Source organism: Gopherus flavomarginatus, chromosome 10 (genome assembly GCF_025201925.1).
Source record: "Gopherus flavomarginatus isolate rGopFla2 chromosome 10, rGopFla2.mat.asm, whole genome shotgun sequence".
Classification (NCBI taxonomy): Eukaryota; Metazoa; Chordata; order Testudines; family Testudinidae; genus Gopherus; species Gopherus flavomarginatus.
Window position 1 is genome coordinate 81,381,217 of NC_066626.1, and position 17,023 is coordinate 81,398,239.

The following is a 17,023-nucleotide window of genomic DNA, read 5'->3' on the forward strand; positions in this document are numbered from 1 at the left end:
CCCACCACTGTCATTTTTAGGGCCAGTGTACAGCGAACAGATCTGTTAAACAGAACAGCTTCCATCTCTGCGTCAGGACTGCTGGAGAGAGCTAAGTCTGAGAAGTCCAAGTCTCACTTAGCGCTCTCCACGGGGAAGAATGCTTGTTTCTTTTTGCATCTCACTCAGCTGGGAGGTGAGACTGGACTAGACCAACCACTTCCACTTCCTGGTGAACAGAACTCCCGGGAGAGATTCCAAAGCCCTTCGGTTCATACAGGGTTTGGGAACCTGTGTTTTGCATACAGCTTGAATTCCAGGCCTAAATTCAGCCAACAACTGCCCTTCATTTGTATTGCACTTCTTGGATGTTTGAGGGGAAAAATCCAGTCAGAGCCTGGAATTGTGCAAGCATCAGGAAATGCCTTCAGTGCTGCACAGAAGCCCTGCTTCATTGTCCCCGAGTCTGTCCCCCAAGCTGGGCTGGAGAGATGTCTCGGCCAGTCAGCGTTTGTCAGATTCCCAAGCCCTCCAATAGCCTGACTTGCATCAGTACAGTGGGGCCCTGGGCACTTTGGTAGGACAAATAGTAAATAATGTCCATTTCCCAGGGGGGTCAGAGTTACACCCAGGAACCCTGCAACTAGTGAATTATACAGCAGGTCTGTGCTATTTGGTACCCAGTTGCGGGGCGGGGGATGTTTTTAGCATGCAAACATCCCGCCATGACTTGCAGAGAGGAGCCTACTTGGAACACTCTCAGCAGATGAATCTAGGGTGGCAGATGCTAAAGGAAATGCAGCATGTAGCTGGCAGCCCAGGGCATCAGATGAACCATGTTCAGGGACTTCGCTATTCAGTTTTCAAACAGCCTCTGAGCTCCTATTTCGCCCAGCTCCGGAGCCTCATTGGTGCGTTGTTGGGAGTTCAAGGGATGCACCTGAGAGTGCAGCTGCTCTTGTCTTTAATACAGTGTTGCAGCCTGTGGACTCGACAGGCCCAGCGTTCAGAACTCCATGTCAATCTGTATTGGTGTCCCTAGTGGAGATGGAATCTGTGGCCTGACTGCATTGCCTGCTGGGGTCTGAGACAAGTGCAGCCACTGGCCCCATTGCAGACCTCTGTGGGCTCAATCTGGGCTGTGTGCAATGCTTCAGCCACTCTGGTGCTGAAAGCAAACCTTTACCAGGAAGCGTTCCCGCTTATCTCTGCACGTAAACACATGCAAACCCAAAAGCCATCTCTAGCCTGATTCCTGCGCACAGGGAGATCCCCAGGCTAATTCTCTGCTCAGCTCCTAGCAATTAAGCTGTCGTGTTTTATTTTTCACTTGGCTAACGAATCTCTCCTGCTCTGTCCCTACAGCACAGCCCTTGGAGGAGCCGGGAGGGGACAGGTAGGCTCACTTGTGACCTCTTAGGAAAGAGGGCAGTGGGGTGGTGAGTTCAGTGTGGTGATTTTGTCTGTCCTTCTCTCTGCCTGCCCCCCCCCCCCCCTTGCTCAGGATTGCTCCCCCGTCACACTGTAGCGTGTTTGTGTGCATGGTTCCTGAAATGCCTGTTCTTTAGCTGACACACAGCAGGGTTTGCCATGGTTCCTCCTTCTGCAGTGGGAGCTGTTTGCTCCATTTGCTCAGGAATAGCATTTTGAGATTCCAGGAAACCTTGATCCCCTTCAAATGTCTGTGTGCTTCTAGCATTCGGAATGTCCAGGATTTTTCCCTAAAGCTCAGGCAAAGAGGATCTGTCCCAAGCTCTTTTAAGAATCCCCAGAGAGAAGGAAATCCCTGGGATTGGCTTTTGTAGGGCTGTAATTGCATGCTTCCAGCCCCCAGTGCTTAGCCATTGGTTATGGGCAGCACAGTCACCCAGCGTTCCAGGGCATTTGTTACTTAGGGCTGCATGCTAGGAGCTCCCTGAGGTTTAATCCCAGCTCTGATGTTTCACCTCTTGACCTGTGACATGGGATGTTGCTGTTTGTGAGGAGATACTGTGTTTTGCAGCAAGATGCCTGGGCCCCCGCTCTTTCAGCGTGGTTCAACTGTCCCTCGTCAGACCCTGTCTGAGGTTGGAGTGGGGTGGGCAAATCAGAGAGGTGTCATTAATGAAGTTAAATTTGAGATGCACCTGAGTAGTAGGAAGCCCTTGAAAGGGAGCCCTGCTTCCCTATTGCTGTTGTACCCCCAAAAGAAGTGGGGTGCATTGAAGGTTTGTCCTCCGACACTTGTATCTGTTTCTCTAGTGAGAGCGTGACGGCCGGAGCACAGCCTCACCTTCTCAGCGTTCCCGAGCTGTGCTACTGCCTGGCTGAGAGCTGGGTCACCTTCCAGTTGTACCTGCAGGAGCTGCTACAGTACAAGAGGCAAAACCCTGCCAAGGTAAACTTGGGCCATGCCACTCCCCCTCTGCCAGAGGTGTTCCTCTTGTCGTCAGGGGCTCCTCAGATGACCTGGGGGATGGGAGGAATCTTAGGGCAAGATTTTCACTGATGATTGCGGGTGCTCTTCTTTTATCCCACCCTGCCCAGACTTCAGGAAGGGAAGCTTTGCTAATGAATAATTCTATTCCCAGCACCTATGAGCTGGGGCCAAGCTTAACCCCTTGTGGGAGTGGCTAGCTCTTTGTTTCTTTTGTTCCTCGATTTCTAGTCTGTAGGAAGTTTGCCCGATTACGGTTTTTGCCCTGTCACCGGCTCCATTCAGCTCTGGAAGCTGTTTGTAGCTCTCTTGCAACCAGCACCCTCAAGCTGCTATTCTCTAAACCCATTGTGCAGCGGTGGGCAGGCTCCTGAATGCCTGAAAGAATCTGGCATGAACCTTGGGGTTGATGGATGTGCCAGATGTCGTTCGGAAAGGAATTACCTCCTTGTAGCCAGGTCTTGATCCTGGCCTGTATTAGGACCTCGACATCACCGAAGGTCAATGACATCCACACAGGCTACCTTTGTAGTAGGCTTGGTAGAATCCAGTGCGCTCAAGTTATAGAAACAAGTGGGGTTTTACTACATTTCCGTTGCTGGCTATACCCTCTTCTCAGACAGGTGACTCCACAGTTACAATATTCAGCCAGAAACAGGGGAGAAAGCAACTCAAGACAGGTGCCGTAAACGTAGTCTGGTTTCCTCTAGTGTTGAGCTTGTATTAGTTAGAAGATGAGACTCAGAGTGCACCGAACTCTCCTATATGGCTTCCTTTACTTGGCGAACCAGCATTTCAGCTCACGCTGAGAGCACCAGTCTCTCCAGCCCAGATCCCTTTGACAGACCTCCAGTACCCTATAACCATCATCTAACCCGTGAGAAGGGCCTGTGCCCCTTGCAAAGAGCAGAAGAGTCTGGGCTGGACAGTCACACGTCCACCAATTCCAGATGAGCCATACCAGGGAGTGAACAGGGCACCATGGATTGTGAACAAATCATCCAACGTCTCTATGCCTTGGTTTCCCCATCTGGTAACGGAAGGGACAGTATAGACTCTTCTGTAAAATGTTAATCTACAAATGAACAGCACTATCTAATGCCTAATTATAATATATCCTATCTTATTTCCAGGAGACCTTGTTGAACTTCGGAAGTGAGACAGTTAAGGATATTCCCATAAAAGTTCTTTAGTCGGGGGGCAGAGGGGTGATCACAGGTTCTTAGGTTTCCCTAGGTCTATCTACACTGACTTGCTTTTTTGCACTTCACTCTGCTTCTCCCCAGGGCTGGGAAGTTTGAGTTCTGACCATTAGTGCCGGGAGCTCAGCACAAAGCTAGGCCAGAATAAGTCATTGGGTTGGATCAGACTTTTGTGCGTTAAATTTGCGTTACAATATTTTAATGTGAGTAATGGTGCCGAGCGAGTCTCTTGCCCCTGCTGCAGGGATGGCGTCTTTGCCTCTTGTCTGTTTTGTTAATCCCTCACCCCTTTGTTTCCCCAGTTCTGTGCAAGGGTTTGTTCGGGGTGCCTGATCCTGGCTATGGTCGGACACTATGTTCCAGGCATAATGATCTCCTCCATCATCTGTGAGTATAAGTGGCCCCTTCATGTCAGCTGAGACTAGTCATGACTTGCCAGAGTCATTTGATAAGTTGGTAGAAGTGTGCTCATGATTCTTTCATATCCCACAGCCCATACCAGATAAAGTGAGGTGCATAACCCCTCACCTCCCTGCCGCCTCAGGCATTCGCTCACATACTGTTTATGTAGGACAGGGGCCAGCAACATTTCAGAAGTGGTGTGCCGAGTCTTCATTTATTCACTCTAGTTTAAGGTTTCACGTGCCAGTAATATATATTAACCTTTTTAGAAGGTCTCTTTCTATAAGTCTATAATATATAGCTAAACTATGGTTGTATGTAAAGTAAATAAGGTTTCAGAATGTTTAAGAAGCTTCATTTAAAATTAAATTAAAAAGCAGAGCCCCCTGGACTACTGGCCAGGACCCGGGCAGTGTGAGTGCCACTGAAAATCAGCTCGTGTGCTGCCTTCGGCGCCCATGCCATAGGTTGCCTGCCGCTGATGTAGGACCGGCAGTGTGATGCAGTGCCTCAGAAAGCCAGCAGAGGGAGCCACGGTCAACCAATGAACCCCCTTCCCAGATCTGCGCTGCTGGGTGATGACAGGCCGTGTAGCTGCAGGCGCCTTGGCCATGGTTCTAGAGAGACACGGTGGGCGAGGTGTTGGTCCAATAAAAGCTATTCCCTCACTCTCCCTGTCTCTCACACATGCTCAGGGAAGCAGAGAAATGCAGTGTCACTCTGAAACCTCAGCAGAGAACAAGTCCATGTCTACCAGGTTTGAAAGGGAAAAAATTGCTGGGGAAAGAAAATGTGTATTCAACTTTCCCAAAGCGTTACAGGCAGCAGGAGGTAAAATTGGAAGGAAATGTAAGTACTTGGCTATCTTAAGATCACCCTAAAGAACTTCATTCTATAGTCAGGGCAACAGTTTGGAAACTTGGACTGCTGATCTGCTTACTCTTCCCCTGCTCCAGGGGACGTGTTAGCTTATCGGGTCACTCAGGTGTTCAGCACACAGGCTTCCCGTCGTGGCACAGCCTTGCTTGTAAGGCCTAGGCTGCTGCTGCCCTTTCAGAAGTCATTCACTAGAATTAACCCCCAGCTATAGCTCCAGCTCAGAGGTCAGGAATGAGGTGTGTTGAGCGAGCTGCAGAGAGCTCAGGCTTTGGAATAGCAGGTGTGACAGGGAAGGACCGCTGTGCATGGGCTGAGCTGTTTGTGGATGAAAGCCACCTGGAATAATAAGGTGGTGCTGCAGATCAGGAGTGAGGTGCATTGGCAGACCTGTAAGGGTGAAGCCAGTGCCATCAGACTGATCTTCAACTGACAGTGGGTTCCATTCCTGGCGCTCACGTGCCTGGCTACTGGGAGAATTGGGCTGTTCCTTTCCTAGAGTAAGAGCGGCCACAGTGAGTCAGACCAAAGGTCCACCCAACCCCATATCCTGTCTCTGACAGTGGCCAATACGAGGTGCCCCAGAGGGAATGAACAGAACAGGGCAACTATCAACTGATCCATCCCCTTTCATCCAGTCCTAGCTCTTGGCAGTGAGAGGGTTTAGGGACACTGGGAGCCTGGGGTTGCACCTCTAGCCATTTTAGCTAAGAGCCATTGATGGACCTGCTTTCCAGGAACTCCTCTAGTTCTCTTTTTTAGCTCAGTTATAGTTTTGGCCTTCACAGCATCCCCTGGCAGTGAGTTCCACAGGCTGACTGAAGAAATACTTCCTTATGTTTGTGTTAAACCTGCTGCCTGTCAATTTCATTGGGTGACCACTGGTTCTTGTGTTATGTGAAGGAGTAAGTAACACTTCCCGATTCACTCTCTCCACACCAGTCATGATTTTATAGACCTGTCATATCCCCTCTTAGTCGTCTCTTTTCCAAGCTGAACAGACCCAATCTGTCTGTTCTCTCCTCATATGGAAGCTGTTCTATACCCCTCCTCATTTTGGTTGCCCTTTGCTGTACCTTTTCCAATTCTAGTACATCTTTTTTTTAGATCAGGTGACTAGAAGTGCCTGCAATATTCAAGGTGTGGGCGTGCCATGGATTTATATCGTGATGTTATGATATTTTCTGTCTTATTAACCCCTTTCCGAATGGCTAACATGTTCTGGGTTCTCTCTGCATTTCCAGTGCTCAGCATTCTGCTCTGGCCACTGGTGGTTTACCATGAGCTGATCCAGAGGATGTACACTCGGCTGGAACCTGTCCTGATGAAACTGGACTACAGTATGAAAGCAGAGACCCTGCACCTGAAGCACGAGAAGAGAAGTAAGGCAATGCCTTTTCTCAGTTCTCTCTGCCTTGGCCGGCTGGGAAAATGGCACTGGCAAGTCGGAATAGGTGTGGAATGCCTGAGAAATGCCCTCCCCAAGGAGGAGGGGGAAATAGTGGGGGGAGAGAGGATCATCCTAGAGGTTATGACTAGGACTGATGGGGTAAAACTGAGCAAAGTATGGGGAGAGACTGCTTGGCAGTGACCTGTCAAGCAGTGAAAGAGGTTCCTGGGGAAGTGGGGAGAGCTCCATTACTTGGGATGCTTGGCTGGGCTGGGCAGAACTCTAGCAAAGGGGCTGAAGGGAACAAACTTGGCCTGGCTCTTTGGGCAGGGGTGGGGATTGACCAAATGGGACCCCGCAGCTCCTTCCCTCCCTTTCCGGGATTCTGAGCCTGGTGCCGCTCAGTGAAGTTTCTTCCATTTCCGCACACAGAGCGCCAAGGAAAGAGTGAGCCCATGGCCGGCGATGAGCCAATGGCGGAGACTGAGAGTGAGAGCGAGGCGGAGCTGTCTGGCTACTCCCCGGTGGTAAGGGCTGCAGAGGAGCCCTCTCCTCGCTGCCAGCACCTCCCCAGAGAGCCAGGAACAGAGGGCTGGTCAGAATGCAACCACAGTGGTAACCAGCAGCAGAGCTGTGCAAGTCGTCCCTGGCCTCTGGAAAGTCACCAGTGGATTCTAAGGGAGGGGTGCGAGCTGCCTCTGTGGAGGGGCTGTCACTGGGAGCCTGCTGGTGAAGTAGCCCCAGGAGCAGTGTGGCGGAGTGCAAAGCCCAGGGACCCTTGTGGAATTGGCGCACTTGAGCCCCGGAGTAAGGGAATGCCCTGCCCTGCTCTCCTGCCCCCTCGAGCCAACGACTAGAGTAGTCTCGACGGGCTCAGGAGGGAGTCACGCTGCACCTGTCTCTGCTGGCCTGCAGGCAACGCTGCTGGTGGTGCAGATGGCTTGCTATTTCCTGGAACCCTGACCACACCTAGGGTAAAGGGTCGTGGAGCTGTTCCCCACCATTCGCACTTGCTCAGTAGATGGGAGATGTGTAGTCCCATTTATTTCCACACTGATGGGGTCATCAGGGCAGCTGTCTGGTTTTGCTGCCGCTGCCAGTGGAAGGAGAAGCTGGGCTGGGAGGTGGGAAGCTGTGGGTTACATGGAAGCATCTGCGGTGCCCGCTGCTGCTGCATGTGTGGATGTCCTTTTTGGCATGGCCTGTTGGCACTAGTGTGAAAGGGGGCCCTGGCCTTTGCGACAGTGCTGTAGCCACCACAGGAGGGGGGAGAATCCCCTGCTGTGGGGATTTCTAGGGCTCGCAGGATTTCACTGGGCCCTCCATGTGGAGCACTGGCAGGATGCAAACCCATCCGAGCTCACTCCAAGAGCAGCAAGGATGAGCCTGGGCCTGGACAGTGTAATGAGGATTCTGCCCAGCCCCCTGCTTGTACAGCGTGAGAACCCTGTGTAACAGTTCATCTGGCAGGTACCTTCTGCCCCTGCGGCTCTGGTCTGTGCAGAGGAGCCAGCAGGGAGCTCTGCCAGCTTGGCACCCAAACCTAACTGTCCCCTCTGCTCTCCTCCGCCACAGGTGGATGTGAAGAAGACTGCTCTAGCGCTGGCGATTACAGACTCTGAGCTCTCTGACGAGGAGGCCTCCATCCTGGAGAGTGGGGGCTTCTCTGTCTCCAGGGCCACCACCCCGCAGCTGACTGATGTATCTGAAGGTAATTCCCACCCTCACCCTACGCTTTGTCCTGAAACAGCTGTCTGGTAGGAACAGGCCATCACTGTCCCTTCCTCCACCCCTGGAGGGCAGGGCGCGAACCAGTCCGTTTGCAGGGGGAAAGGGCCGGAAGGGAGCCAGGAGACCCTCACTTGACAGTGAAGGTGGCATGCTCCATCTCCCCCATCACTGGGCAGGGAGTCTGTATGTTGTTATTTCTGAGTGTTTGAAACTCTCCTAACCGGGCTGTTAGCCCAGCCCCCATGGGGATGGGCTCTGCCCAATTGCTGCCTTGGGCGGGAAGGTGTTAGCAGCAGCACATCTTGTCATGGCTTCCCCATTAGCCATGACTGCTCTGGCTATCTGATCTCTGCTCCCGGATGATCCCGCTCCATGCCCTGCCCTGATCCCTGCTAACTCTGGAAAGGGAGGCAGCACAGTCCTCAAGGGCTCTGCCAACGAGCAGAGGTGCAGGCAAGCCCAGCCAAGTGCTGACGTGTGCTCTTTCGCCGAAGCTGTGCGTGACATTGTACAAAACAAAGCCAGAGGCCTTGCCCCACTGCGCTCGCTGGCTCCGATGATGGCTGTGTGCTGGTGACAACAGGATCACGGGGCTGGTTGGGTGTTTTCAGGAGTCGCCGTGGGGACTGGGTAATCCACGGGAGTGTAGCTGGTCAGACACTTTGGGGTGGGTTTGAGGAGGGAGAGAGTGGAAGTGAGACAGGAGTTCTGGGCATGAACAGGCCCAGTGGCAGGTGGAGGATGGCAAGAAGGGGGTGGTAAGGTGACACCCCATGTGGGGCAGAGTGAAGGGAGGTGGCTGCTAGTCAGGAAGAAGCTGAATTGTGGGAGAGCGAATCCAAACCCTCAAGCACTCCTCTCATGGGAGTACAGGGCAACTCCTGCTTCCACACTAACCAGGATGGAGCAGCCCCAGGGGGCAAATATCAGCTGTTCTCTCCGCTGGCGCAGGCAGACGCGCAGCCTGGGTCCAAGGTACTGGGACTGTGGAGGGTGGGAGAAGCACCCGAGAGCTGCAGCTAATGCCGTTGCCTGGCTGTGCCTTTCAGACCTGGATCAGCAGAGCCTGCACAGCGAGCCAGAGGAGTCCTTCGCCAAGGACCTGGCAGAGTTCCCCTCCGTAGAAGAGTATCATTCCAGAGACCTGGGGCCACAAAGCGACGATGATGCCTTCGGCCTGCCACTGGGCGCTGAGCTTGCCCATGCTGCCCACGAGCTGGACTCTGTGGAAAAGGAAGCTGTGGACTCTGACCTCTCCGTTCTCCATCTAGCTTCTCCTCTCCATTTTGTAAATACGCACTTCAATGGGAACGGGCAAGTGGCGCCAGGCAGCACAGAGCCGCAGACTGCTGCGGCCCCCGGCCTGGGCCTTTGCATCGATGCACTAAGCGAGGAGATTGTCACCACTGCCATCACCACGGTGGTGCAGAACACCCTCTCAGCCTTGCTGCGCTCCTCTGAAGCTAGCGAGGGGCCTTCTCTCTCAGAGTTCCTCCCCACTGATCCTGAAGAGAAACTGAATTTCCAGGCACAGCTGTCAGAGACCGAGGTGGTGGGAATGGAGACTGGCGCTCCGCCGGAGGAGGAGGGGGAAGTGGATGACTTTGAGCTACTGGATCAGAGGGAGCTGGAGCAAATGGATGTAGAGATGGGGCTTGGAGGAGAGCCGGAAGTGCAGGAATCGCCCGTCACTCCAGTTCCAGCTTCCTTCCAGCCCACATTTTCCGAGCTGCCAAAGCAAGAGGATCCAGAGGAGGCGGCGTCAGCAGCGTCTTTGTCTTAGGTCATCTCTGTCGCCCCCTCTTTCCTTGTCCTCCCTGGAAGGAAGGATGGACAGACAGACTCGTGCAGTGGTGTCCAGTCCGTTTTAGATATTCATGTTGACCAGGATGGCGCAAAGGCTGTGTTCGTGCGCTGTGTCTGGAATAACCCATCCTTCCCAGCCCAGCCTTCCTCGGGCTGAGTGAGGAGAGGAACCAGTCCGCAGTTGTAACACCAACCCCAGCAAAAGCTTCCTAGTGATGGTGCAGTATTTTGGTCTGTCTTCTGTTTGTCTTTCGTTTTGCACGCAGGGTACTGAGCTAGATGTAGCTGCTGCTATCCCCACATCCCTGGTAGGACAGATGCAATCTTATTTTATTGGGTTTTTAAACGGCTAAAAGTGTAAATAACTTTAACTGTCTTTGATTGAGCTGGATGGGGGGAGGGGAAGAAACAACTACTCAGATCTCCGGGTGGGGGGGAAGAGCAGAGGCAGGCCACTTCCTACCAGCAAGGAAAGGTGTGTGGATGCAGGAAGGGGCCTGCGAGCCTGATACCAGATTGTGGTATCCTCTCCATCAAACCAAGCGTCGGGCATTTCCCTATGTGTCTGGCCTGAATTATGCTCCCTCCCTGCCTTGGAGACCACTGCTGGGAATGGAGCAGCTTCCAGGGCTGGACCGGTTGCTCCTTGCCCCGGTTCTCTCCTGTCTTTAACTCTGCGGCACACGGATGGCTCCTCAAACCATTGTGCTCTAAATAGGCATGACCAAGCCAGACCCCCGAGTGCCGCTTCCTCTTGTATAGTGTCTCACTGTGGCATCTGGCTGGCTTTCCGGTGGCTTGAGAGGAGTTTACAAACTTGGCTTGTGCAGCAGAGAAGAGTCTTGACTGTTTTGTGGCCCTAGTCCGAGGGGCTGCGCAGACAGTAATTGTGTGAGAGGGACCCCCCCACACACCCAATCTAATTTTTTAGATGACTAAAGGCTGTTTTTAGGCAGTGTTCTGTAATCTCTTACTGCACTTTATGTCCCAAGTGCCCCCCGCCCAAGGCTGGGCCACTACAACTCCACTCTACCACCTGTCCTTGGCTTGTCCCTGCTGTGAGCACTTGGCATCTCAGTTCCAGTCCCAGCACGGGATCGTTCACTGCTGCCTGGTGAACCTGCTCCTCCTCTGGCAGGGCTGCCCTAGCTGGGTCTGGGAGTTTTCAGGGCAGTGTGAGGGACTGAAGAGCTGCCTCAGGTCCTGTCCTCTCAAGCAAGCTTGTTGGAAGCACCTCCTATTCTAGCCCAGTTGGGTACCCGGCGCTTCCTGGGACTGTCCCAGAGTGTACTGTGGACTAGGTTCTGTCTCGCAGCCACAGGCCATCCTAGTTCTAGTCCCTGCCTGAAAAGGCTCCTGTTGTGTTCCTGGAGCAGGGAATGGGCATCCTTGGCCGTAGCTCTGGCATGGGAATAAGAGAGGCTCTACTGACTCTCATGGGGGAGCTGTAAACTGACTTGGCAGCTTGTGCGCACAACCCAGCAGAAATGTCTCAGCCAGCACGTGAAGGCTCAGCACGTATCCTAGGCCAGTTCGGTCTAGCTCTGTCTCCGCACAGACAATGGAGCACTGCAGGTGTATGTGGAAAGAATCTTTGTGAAATGGTGGGCAGCGGAACTTCAGGCTCTGCCTTGGGCATATAGGCCAACACGCCCAAGAGCAATGCTGCCTGGAGTCCTGCCTGTCCTCGCCCCCAGTAAGTACAACCCCTCTCACTTTCATAACCCTCGTACTGTCTTAATGTACCCCAGGGTCTGGCTGAGACTGTCCGAGCAGGGAACTCTGTGTCCTCATTGCACGTAGACCCTGTAGCGTGAGGGTCCTTGGCTAGAGGAAGTGGAGGAACGGGAATCTTATCTGCAGGTGAGTCTCATCTTACATGCATTTAACACACAGAAATTCAGCTTTGCGTGGTCAGCAAAAACAAAAAAAGCAAAATAACAATTTCAATACTGTACCTGTAGTGCTGGTGATTCTGCCCGCCATTACACTCAATGTCATTTTGACTATACGCGATTTTCGCTTTACACGCTGACAGCGGAACGTAACCCCAGCGTAAGATGAGACTTGCCTGTTTGTACAGGGCTGTTGCAGCCTCTCCTATCAATTCTTACTTGGGGTGCTGCAGTCGAGGAACATATGGAAAGTGAGAGGCTACATGGCCGTGGCCACCAGTCCCTGGAATATGGGCCCAGGGTGTGAATCTGTCTAGCCTGAGTGCAGAGGCAGGATGCCTTGCCATGCTCCCCTGCCTCCCAGACAGCACTCTCTCTTCCAGGAGCTGAGACTGTCAGCTCGGCACACACCCAGGCGCAGCCCCTTGACTGGATTTCTCATAACTGACAGCAGAGCTTTTAAATCAGCAGCGACTTGTACTTCAGAAAACTCAGCTGAGATAACCAGGGGATGGGAGCAGAGGCCCAGTGATTTCCTTGCTGCACCCCTTGGGCAGCGCATTTTGGAGAGTTCTCTGGCCCCACGACGGCAGTTGAAGCTGGGCTTCGGCTGTGCTGCTGTGTTGTGTGTGGGCTAATCCCCCCCTTTCCCTGTCTGTGTGGGACAGGGCAGACTCCAGAGGTGTTGGTAGCTCTGTCACTATTTGACTGTTCAAAGCATGGACTCGATGGACACTTCTCCACTCTGTATGACTTCTATGGAATGCTCCATTAAGCAGGGGAGTGGTGGCTTGTGGATCCATGAATTTTTAATGGTAGCCCCTCCTGGCCTCTTTCGAGCTAGGACGATCTGCTTTCAAATCCTAGGTTTGGGAAGCGTTAGATTATTTATTGAGTAGATAAGTAGAGGCACTTCCTGAAAACCTCCTCCTAGCCCAGCGAATGCCAAACTGGCCCAAATAGAGCCTGTTCTCACCCCCTTTACCAGAGCAGTGTAGCCCCTAGCAAGCAGTGTCCTTCCTCGGATAACTCCATGGCTCATGAGGGTGGCTGCAGTCTTTGATGTAAATTAGATAAGCTCCTGGTAGGCTGCCAAAGCAAAATGTCAGCCCCCTTGTCCTGCATTGCATTGGGAATCCCGTGCGCAGCGCAGCATCCTGCGGGCTACAGGGTTGTGTGCATGGCCCACATGGCAGCCGCCCACGTTCAAATGGTGCTAATGTTCTAAAAAGCCCCCGCCAAAGTATCCAGTGAACAGGCTGCCACGTATCGCTAACCAAGGCATTGTTGCATGGTAGGAGCACAAATGGGTCACAACAATTTGGTCCCCAAATTTTCTTTCAGGGTGTGGGGCAGGGAAGGGATCTTGTATGCATGTGCTCATATGCCCGCCCTCTCCCTGAGTACTATGTCCGCAAGAGAACTTGAAGCACCAGTGCTGGTAGCAGCGGGTGGCTTGTCATTGCTGGTAGGTCTGTAGGAGACCTAATGATAAAAATGTGTTAATCTCTTCCTAAGAACATCCAGGAAAGGGGGGGTGAGGGAGTGGGTCCTTGTAACCAGTGTTCATTCTATGGCTATATTTAAAAGCAAAATGTAGAATTTGTAATAAAAAATAAAAACAAAAAAAAGTTAGAGGAGAAAGTTCTGGGCAATAAAGTTTGTTGGCTGTATGTGATGTAGTCTTTCTAGCTTGTCTTGCAGATGACCCTCTGCTCGCTTGGGGTGTCAGTCTGACCTTCAGTCCCAGGCATGGGAGGAGAAATCACTTCTTTTCAGCCTGTCGGGAGATGTCTGTCTGTCAGTGGTGGTACTGAACACTCAAAGCAGAGCTAGCTGCGAGCTTTGGCGTCTATCGGCTGCAGGGTGGTGTGAGCAGGCCACCCAGGGAGGTAACATGTTGGGGGTGGGACAGAGCTGGCTGGCTACCAACTTGGATTCTCCTCTCCTGCCCAGGTCACTCATTGCTCACGGAAACTCCTTTCTGCTGCAGTTGCTCAGCCAAGCAGCGTTGCAGAGTTGTTGCGATGACAATGAGGGGATGGGTGAATATGGAGAAGTCACATCTGTGACTTTAATGCTCACTGGCCTCTGGCTGTCCCTTCAGCATCACTCTCCTTGGAAACCTCAGCAGCCTCTACTCGGCAGTGGCCTAAGATGCTCTAGTGTCAAGTCCCACGTTTACTGACATCTTCCCAGTCTGTGATGCTCTGCTGGCCACGCAGTTTCCAGGGCAGCTGCTACTAACCTTCAGAAACCGCTGTCTGGAATCTGTGCCCTGTGCCTGCTGGCCACAGGCAGGAGCAAGGCTCGAGCTGCTGAGAGCGGACTCCAGTACTGCAGCCCTCGCAGCGAAGGGAGCCGGCCGAGTACAAGCCTCCTGCTAGTTAACTTACAGTGGTAGAGGGGGAGTGGGCCCCAGGTGACCTGGATTCTACTGGCTGTGGCAGTGGCCTGCTGGGAGACATGGGCAAGAAAAATTTTCTTCAGGTCTGGAGAAGGGCAGCCATAGCCCCATCTTTAAAATGGGGAACAAAGAGGACCTGGGGCTTATAGACCAGTCAGCCTAACTTTGGTACCTGGAGAGATACTGGAACAAATGATGAAACAATCAACTTGTGCACACACCTTTGTCTAGAACAGATCATGCCAAACTGCCTTGATTTCCTTCTTTGACAGGAGTACTGGCTTTGGGGGGGGAAGGCAGCAGATGACATGTCTTGATGTCAGTAAGTCTTGTCACGGTCCCACATTCTTAGGCCAGGTCCACACTACAGCGTTAAATCGATTTAACGCTGTAACCGTCCACACTACAAGGCACTTAAAATCGATTTTAAGGGGTCTTAAAATCGATTTCTGTACTCCAGCTAAACAAAAGGAGTAACCCTAAAATCGATATTACTAAATCGATTTAGGGTTAGTGTGGACGGATATCGAAGTTATTGGTCCTATTCTTTTACTGAGCTACCCAGAGTGCACCGCTCCGGAAATCGATGGTACCCTGGGACCATGGACGCACACCACCGAAGTAATGTGCCCTAGTGTGGACGCGTAAAATCGATTTTATAAAACCTGTTTTATAAAATCGGTTTTACTAATATCGATTTAAAGCTGTAGTGTGGACATAGGCTTAGAAGCAAACAAGGGAAATGTGGTCTAGATTAATTTACTATCAGGTGAACATAAGAACAGCAATACTGGGTCAGACCAACAGTCCATCTAGCCCGGTGTCCTGTCTCTGGCGGTGGCCGGTGTCAGATGCTTCAGAGGGAATAAACAGGGCATTTATCAAGTGATACATCCCTTGTCATCCAGAGCCAGCTTCTGGCAGTCAGAGGTTTAGGGACACCCAGATCATGGGGTTGTCCCTGCCCATCTTGGCTAATAGCCATTGCTGGCCCATCCTCCATTAATTTATCTAATTATTTTTTTAAACTAGTTACGGTTTTGGTCTTCACAGCATCCGCTGGCAATGAGTTCCACAGGTTGACTCTGTGTTGTGTGAAGAAATGCTTCTTTATGTTTATTGTAAACCTGCTGCCTATTAATTTAAATCAAGTGACCCCTGGTTCTTGTGTTATGTGAAGGGGTGAATAACACTTCCCTGTTCACTTTCTCTGCACCCCAGTCATGATTTTTAGACCTCTGTCATATCCCCTCTTAGTTGTCCCTTTTCTAAGATGAATAGACTCATAGACTCATAGACTCTAGGACTGGAAGGGACCTCGAGAGGTCATCGAGTCCAGTCCCCTGCCCTCATGGCAGGACCAAATACTGTCTAGACCATCCCTGATAGACATTTATCTAACCTACTCTTAAATATCTCCAGAGATGGAGATTCCACAACTTCCCTAGGCAATCTATTCCAGTGTTTAACTACCCTGACAGTTAGGAACTTTTTCCTAATGTCCAACCTAAATCTCCCTTGCTGCAGTTTAAGCCCATTGCTTCTTGTTCTATCATTGGAGGCTAAGGTGAACAAGTTTTCTCCCTCCTCCTGATGACACCCTTTTAGATACCTGAAAACTGCTATCATGTCCCCTCTCAGTCTTCTCTTTTCCAAACTAAACAAACCCAATTCCTTCAGCCTTCCTTCATAGGTCATGTTCTCAAGACCTTTAATCATTCTTGTTGCTCTTCTCTGGACCCTCTCCAATTTCTCTACATCTTTCTTGAAATGCGGTGCCCAGAACTGGACACAATACTCCAGTTGAGGCCTAACCAGCGCAGAGTAAAGCGGAAGAATGACTTCTCGTGTCTTGTTTACAACACACCTGTTAATGCATCCCAGAATCACGTTTGCTTTTTTTGCAACAGTATCACACTGTTGACTCATATTAAGCTTGTGGTCCAATATGACCCCTAGATCTCTTTCTGCCCTACTCCTTCCTAGACAGTCTCTTCCCATTCTGTATGTGTGAAACTGATTGTTCCTTCTAAGTGGAGCACTTTGCATTTATCTTTATTGAACTTCATCCTGTTTACCTCAGACCATTTCTCCAACTTGTCCAGATCATTTTGAATTTTGACCCTGTCCTCCAAAGCAGTTGCAATCCCTCCCAGTTTGGTATCGTCCGCAAACTTAATAAGCGTACTTTCTATGCCAACATCTAAATCGTTGATGAAGATATTGAACAGAACCGGTCCCAAAACAGAACCCTGCGGAACCCCACTTGTTATACCTTTCCAGCAGGATTGGGAGCCATTAACAACTACTCTCTGAGTACGGTTATCCAGCCAGTTATGCACCCACCTTATAGTAGCCCCATCTAAATTGTACTTTCCTAGCTTATCTATAAGAATATCATGCGAGACTGTATCAAATGCCTTACTGAAGTCTAGGTATATCACATCCACCGCTTCTCCCTTATCCACAAGGCTCGTTATCCTATCAAAGAATGTTATCAGATTAGTTTGACATGATTTGTTCTTTACAAATCCATGCTGGCTATTCCCTATCACCCTACCACCTTCCAAGTGTTTGCAGATGATTTCTTTGATTACCTGCTCCATTATCTTCCCTGGCACAGAAGTTAAACTAACTGGTCTGTAGTTTCCTGGGTTGTTTTTATTTCCCTTTTTATAGATGGGCACTATATTTGCCCCCTTCCAGTCTTCTGGAATCTCCCCCGTCTCCCATGATTTCCCAAAGATAATAGCTAGAGGCTCAGATACCTCTTCTATTAACTCCTTGAGTATTCTAGGATGCATTTCATCAGGCCCTGGTGACTTGCAGGCATCTAACTTTTCTAAGTGATTTTTTACTTGCTCTTTCCTTATTTTCTCTTCTAAATCTACCCTCTTCCCGTAAGCATTCACTATACTA

General features: G+C 51.2%; 1 protein-coding gene across 3 annotated transcripts in view; it reads left to right on the forward strand.

The window, feature by feature from the left end:
* Window positions 1–17,023, forward strand: part of RETREG2 (reticulophagy regulator family member 2) — a 46,068-nt gene that overhangs the window by 11,912 nt on the left and 17,133 nt on the right. The window contains exons 3-10 of one of the 3 annotated variants that reach the window (XR_007768395.1): window positions 1,345–1,375; window positions 2,221–2,356; window positions 3,900–3,984; window positions 6,120–6,257; window positions 6,698–6,792; window positions 7,841–7,976; window positions 9,046–10,020; window positions 11,554–13,370. Coding sequence is in view for 1 of the 3 variants with exons in the window: in XM_050917080.1 (XP_050773037.1) it covers window positions 1,345–1,375; window positions 2,221–2,356; window positions 3,900–3,984; window positions 6,120–6,257; window positions 6,698–6,792; window positions 7,841–7,976; window positions 9,046–9,779 (1,355 nt within the window). In the remaining 2 variants the exon portion in view is untranslated. Of the gene's footprint in view, window positions 1–1,344; window positions 1,376–2,220; window positions 2,357–3,899; window positions 3,985–6,119; window positions 6,258–6,697; window positions 6,793–7,840; window positions 7,977–9,045; window positions 13,371–17,023 lie in introns of those variants that run through there. The other 2 variants (XR_007768396.1, XM_050917080.1) reach the window with 2 other exon arrangements.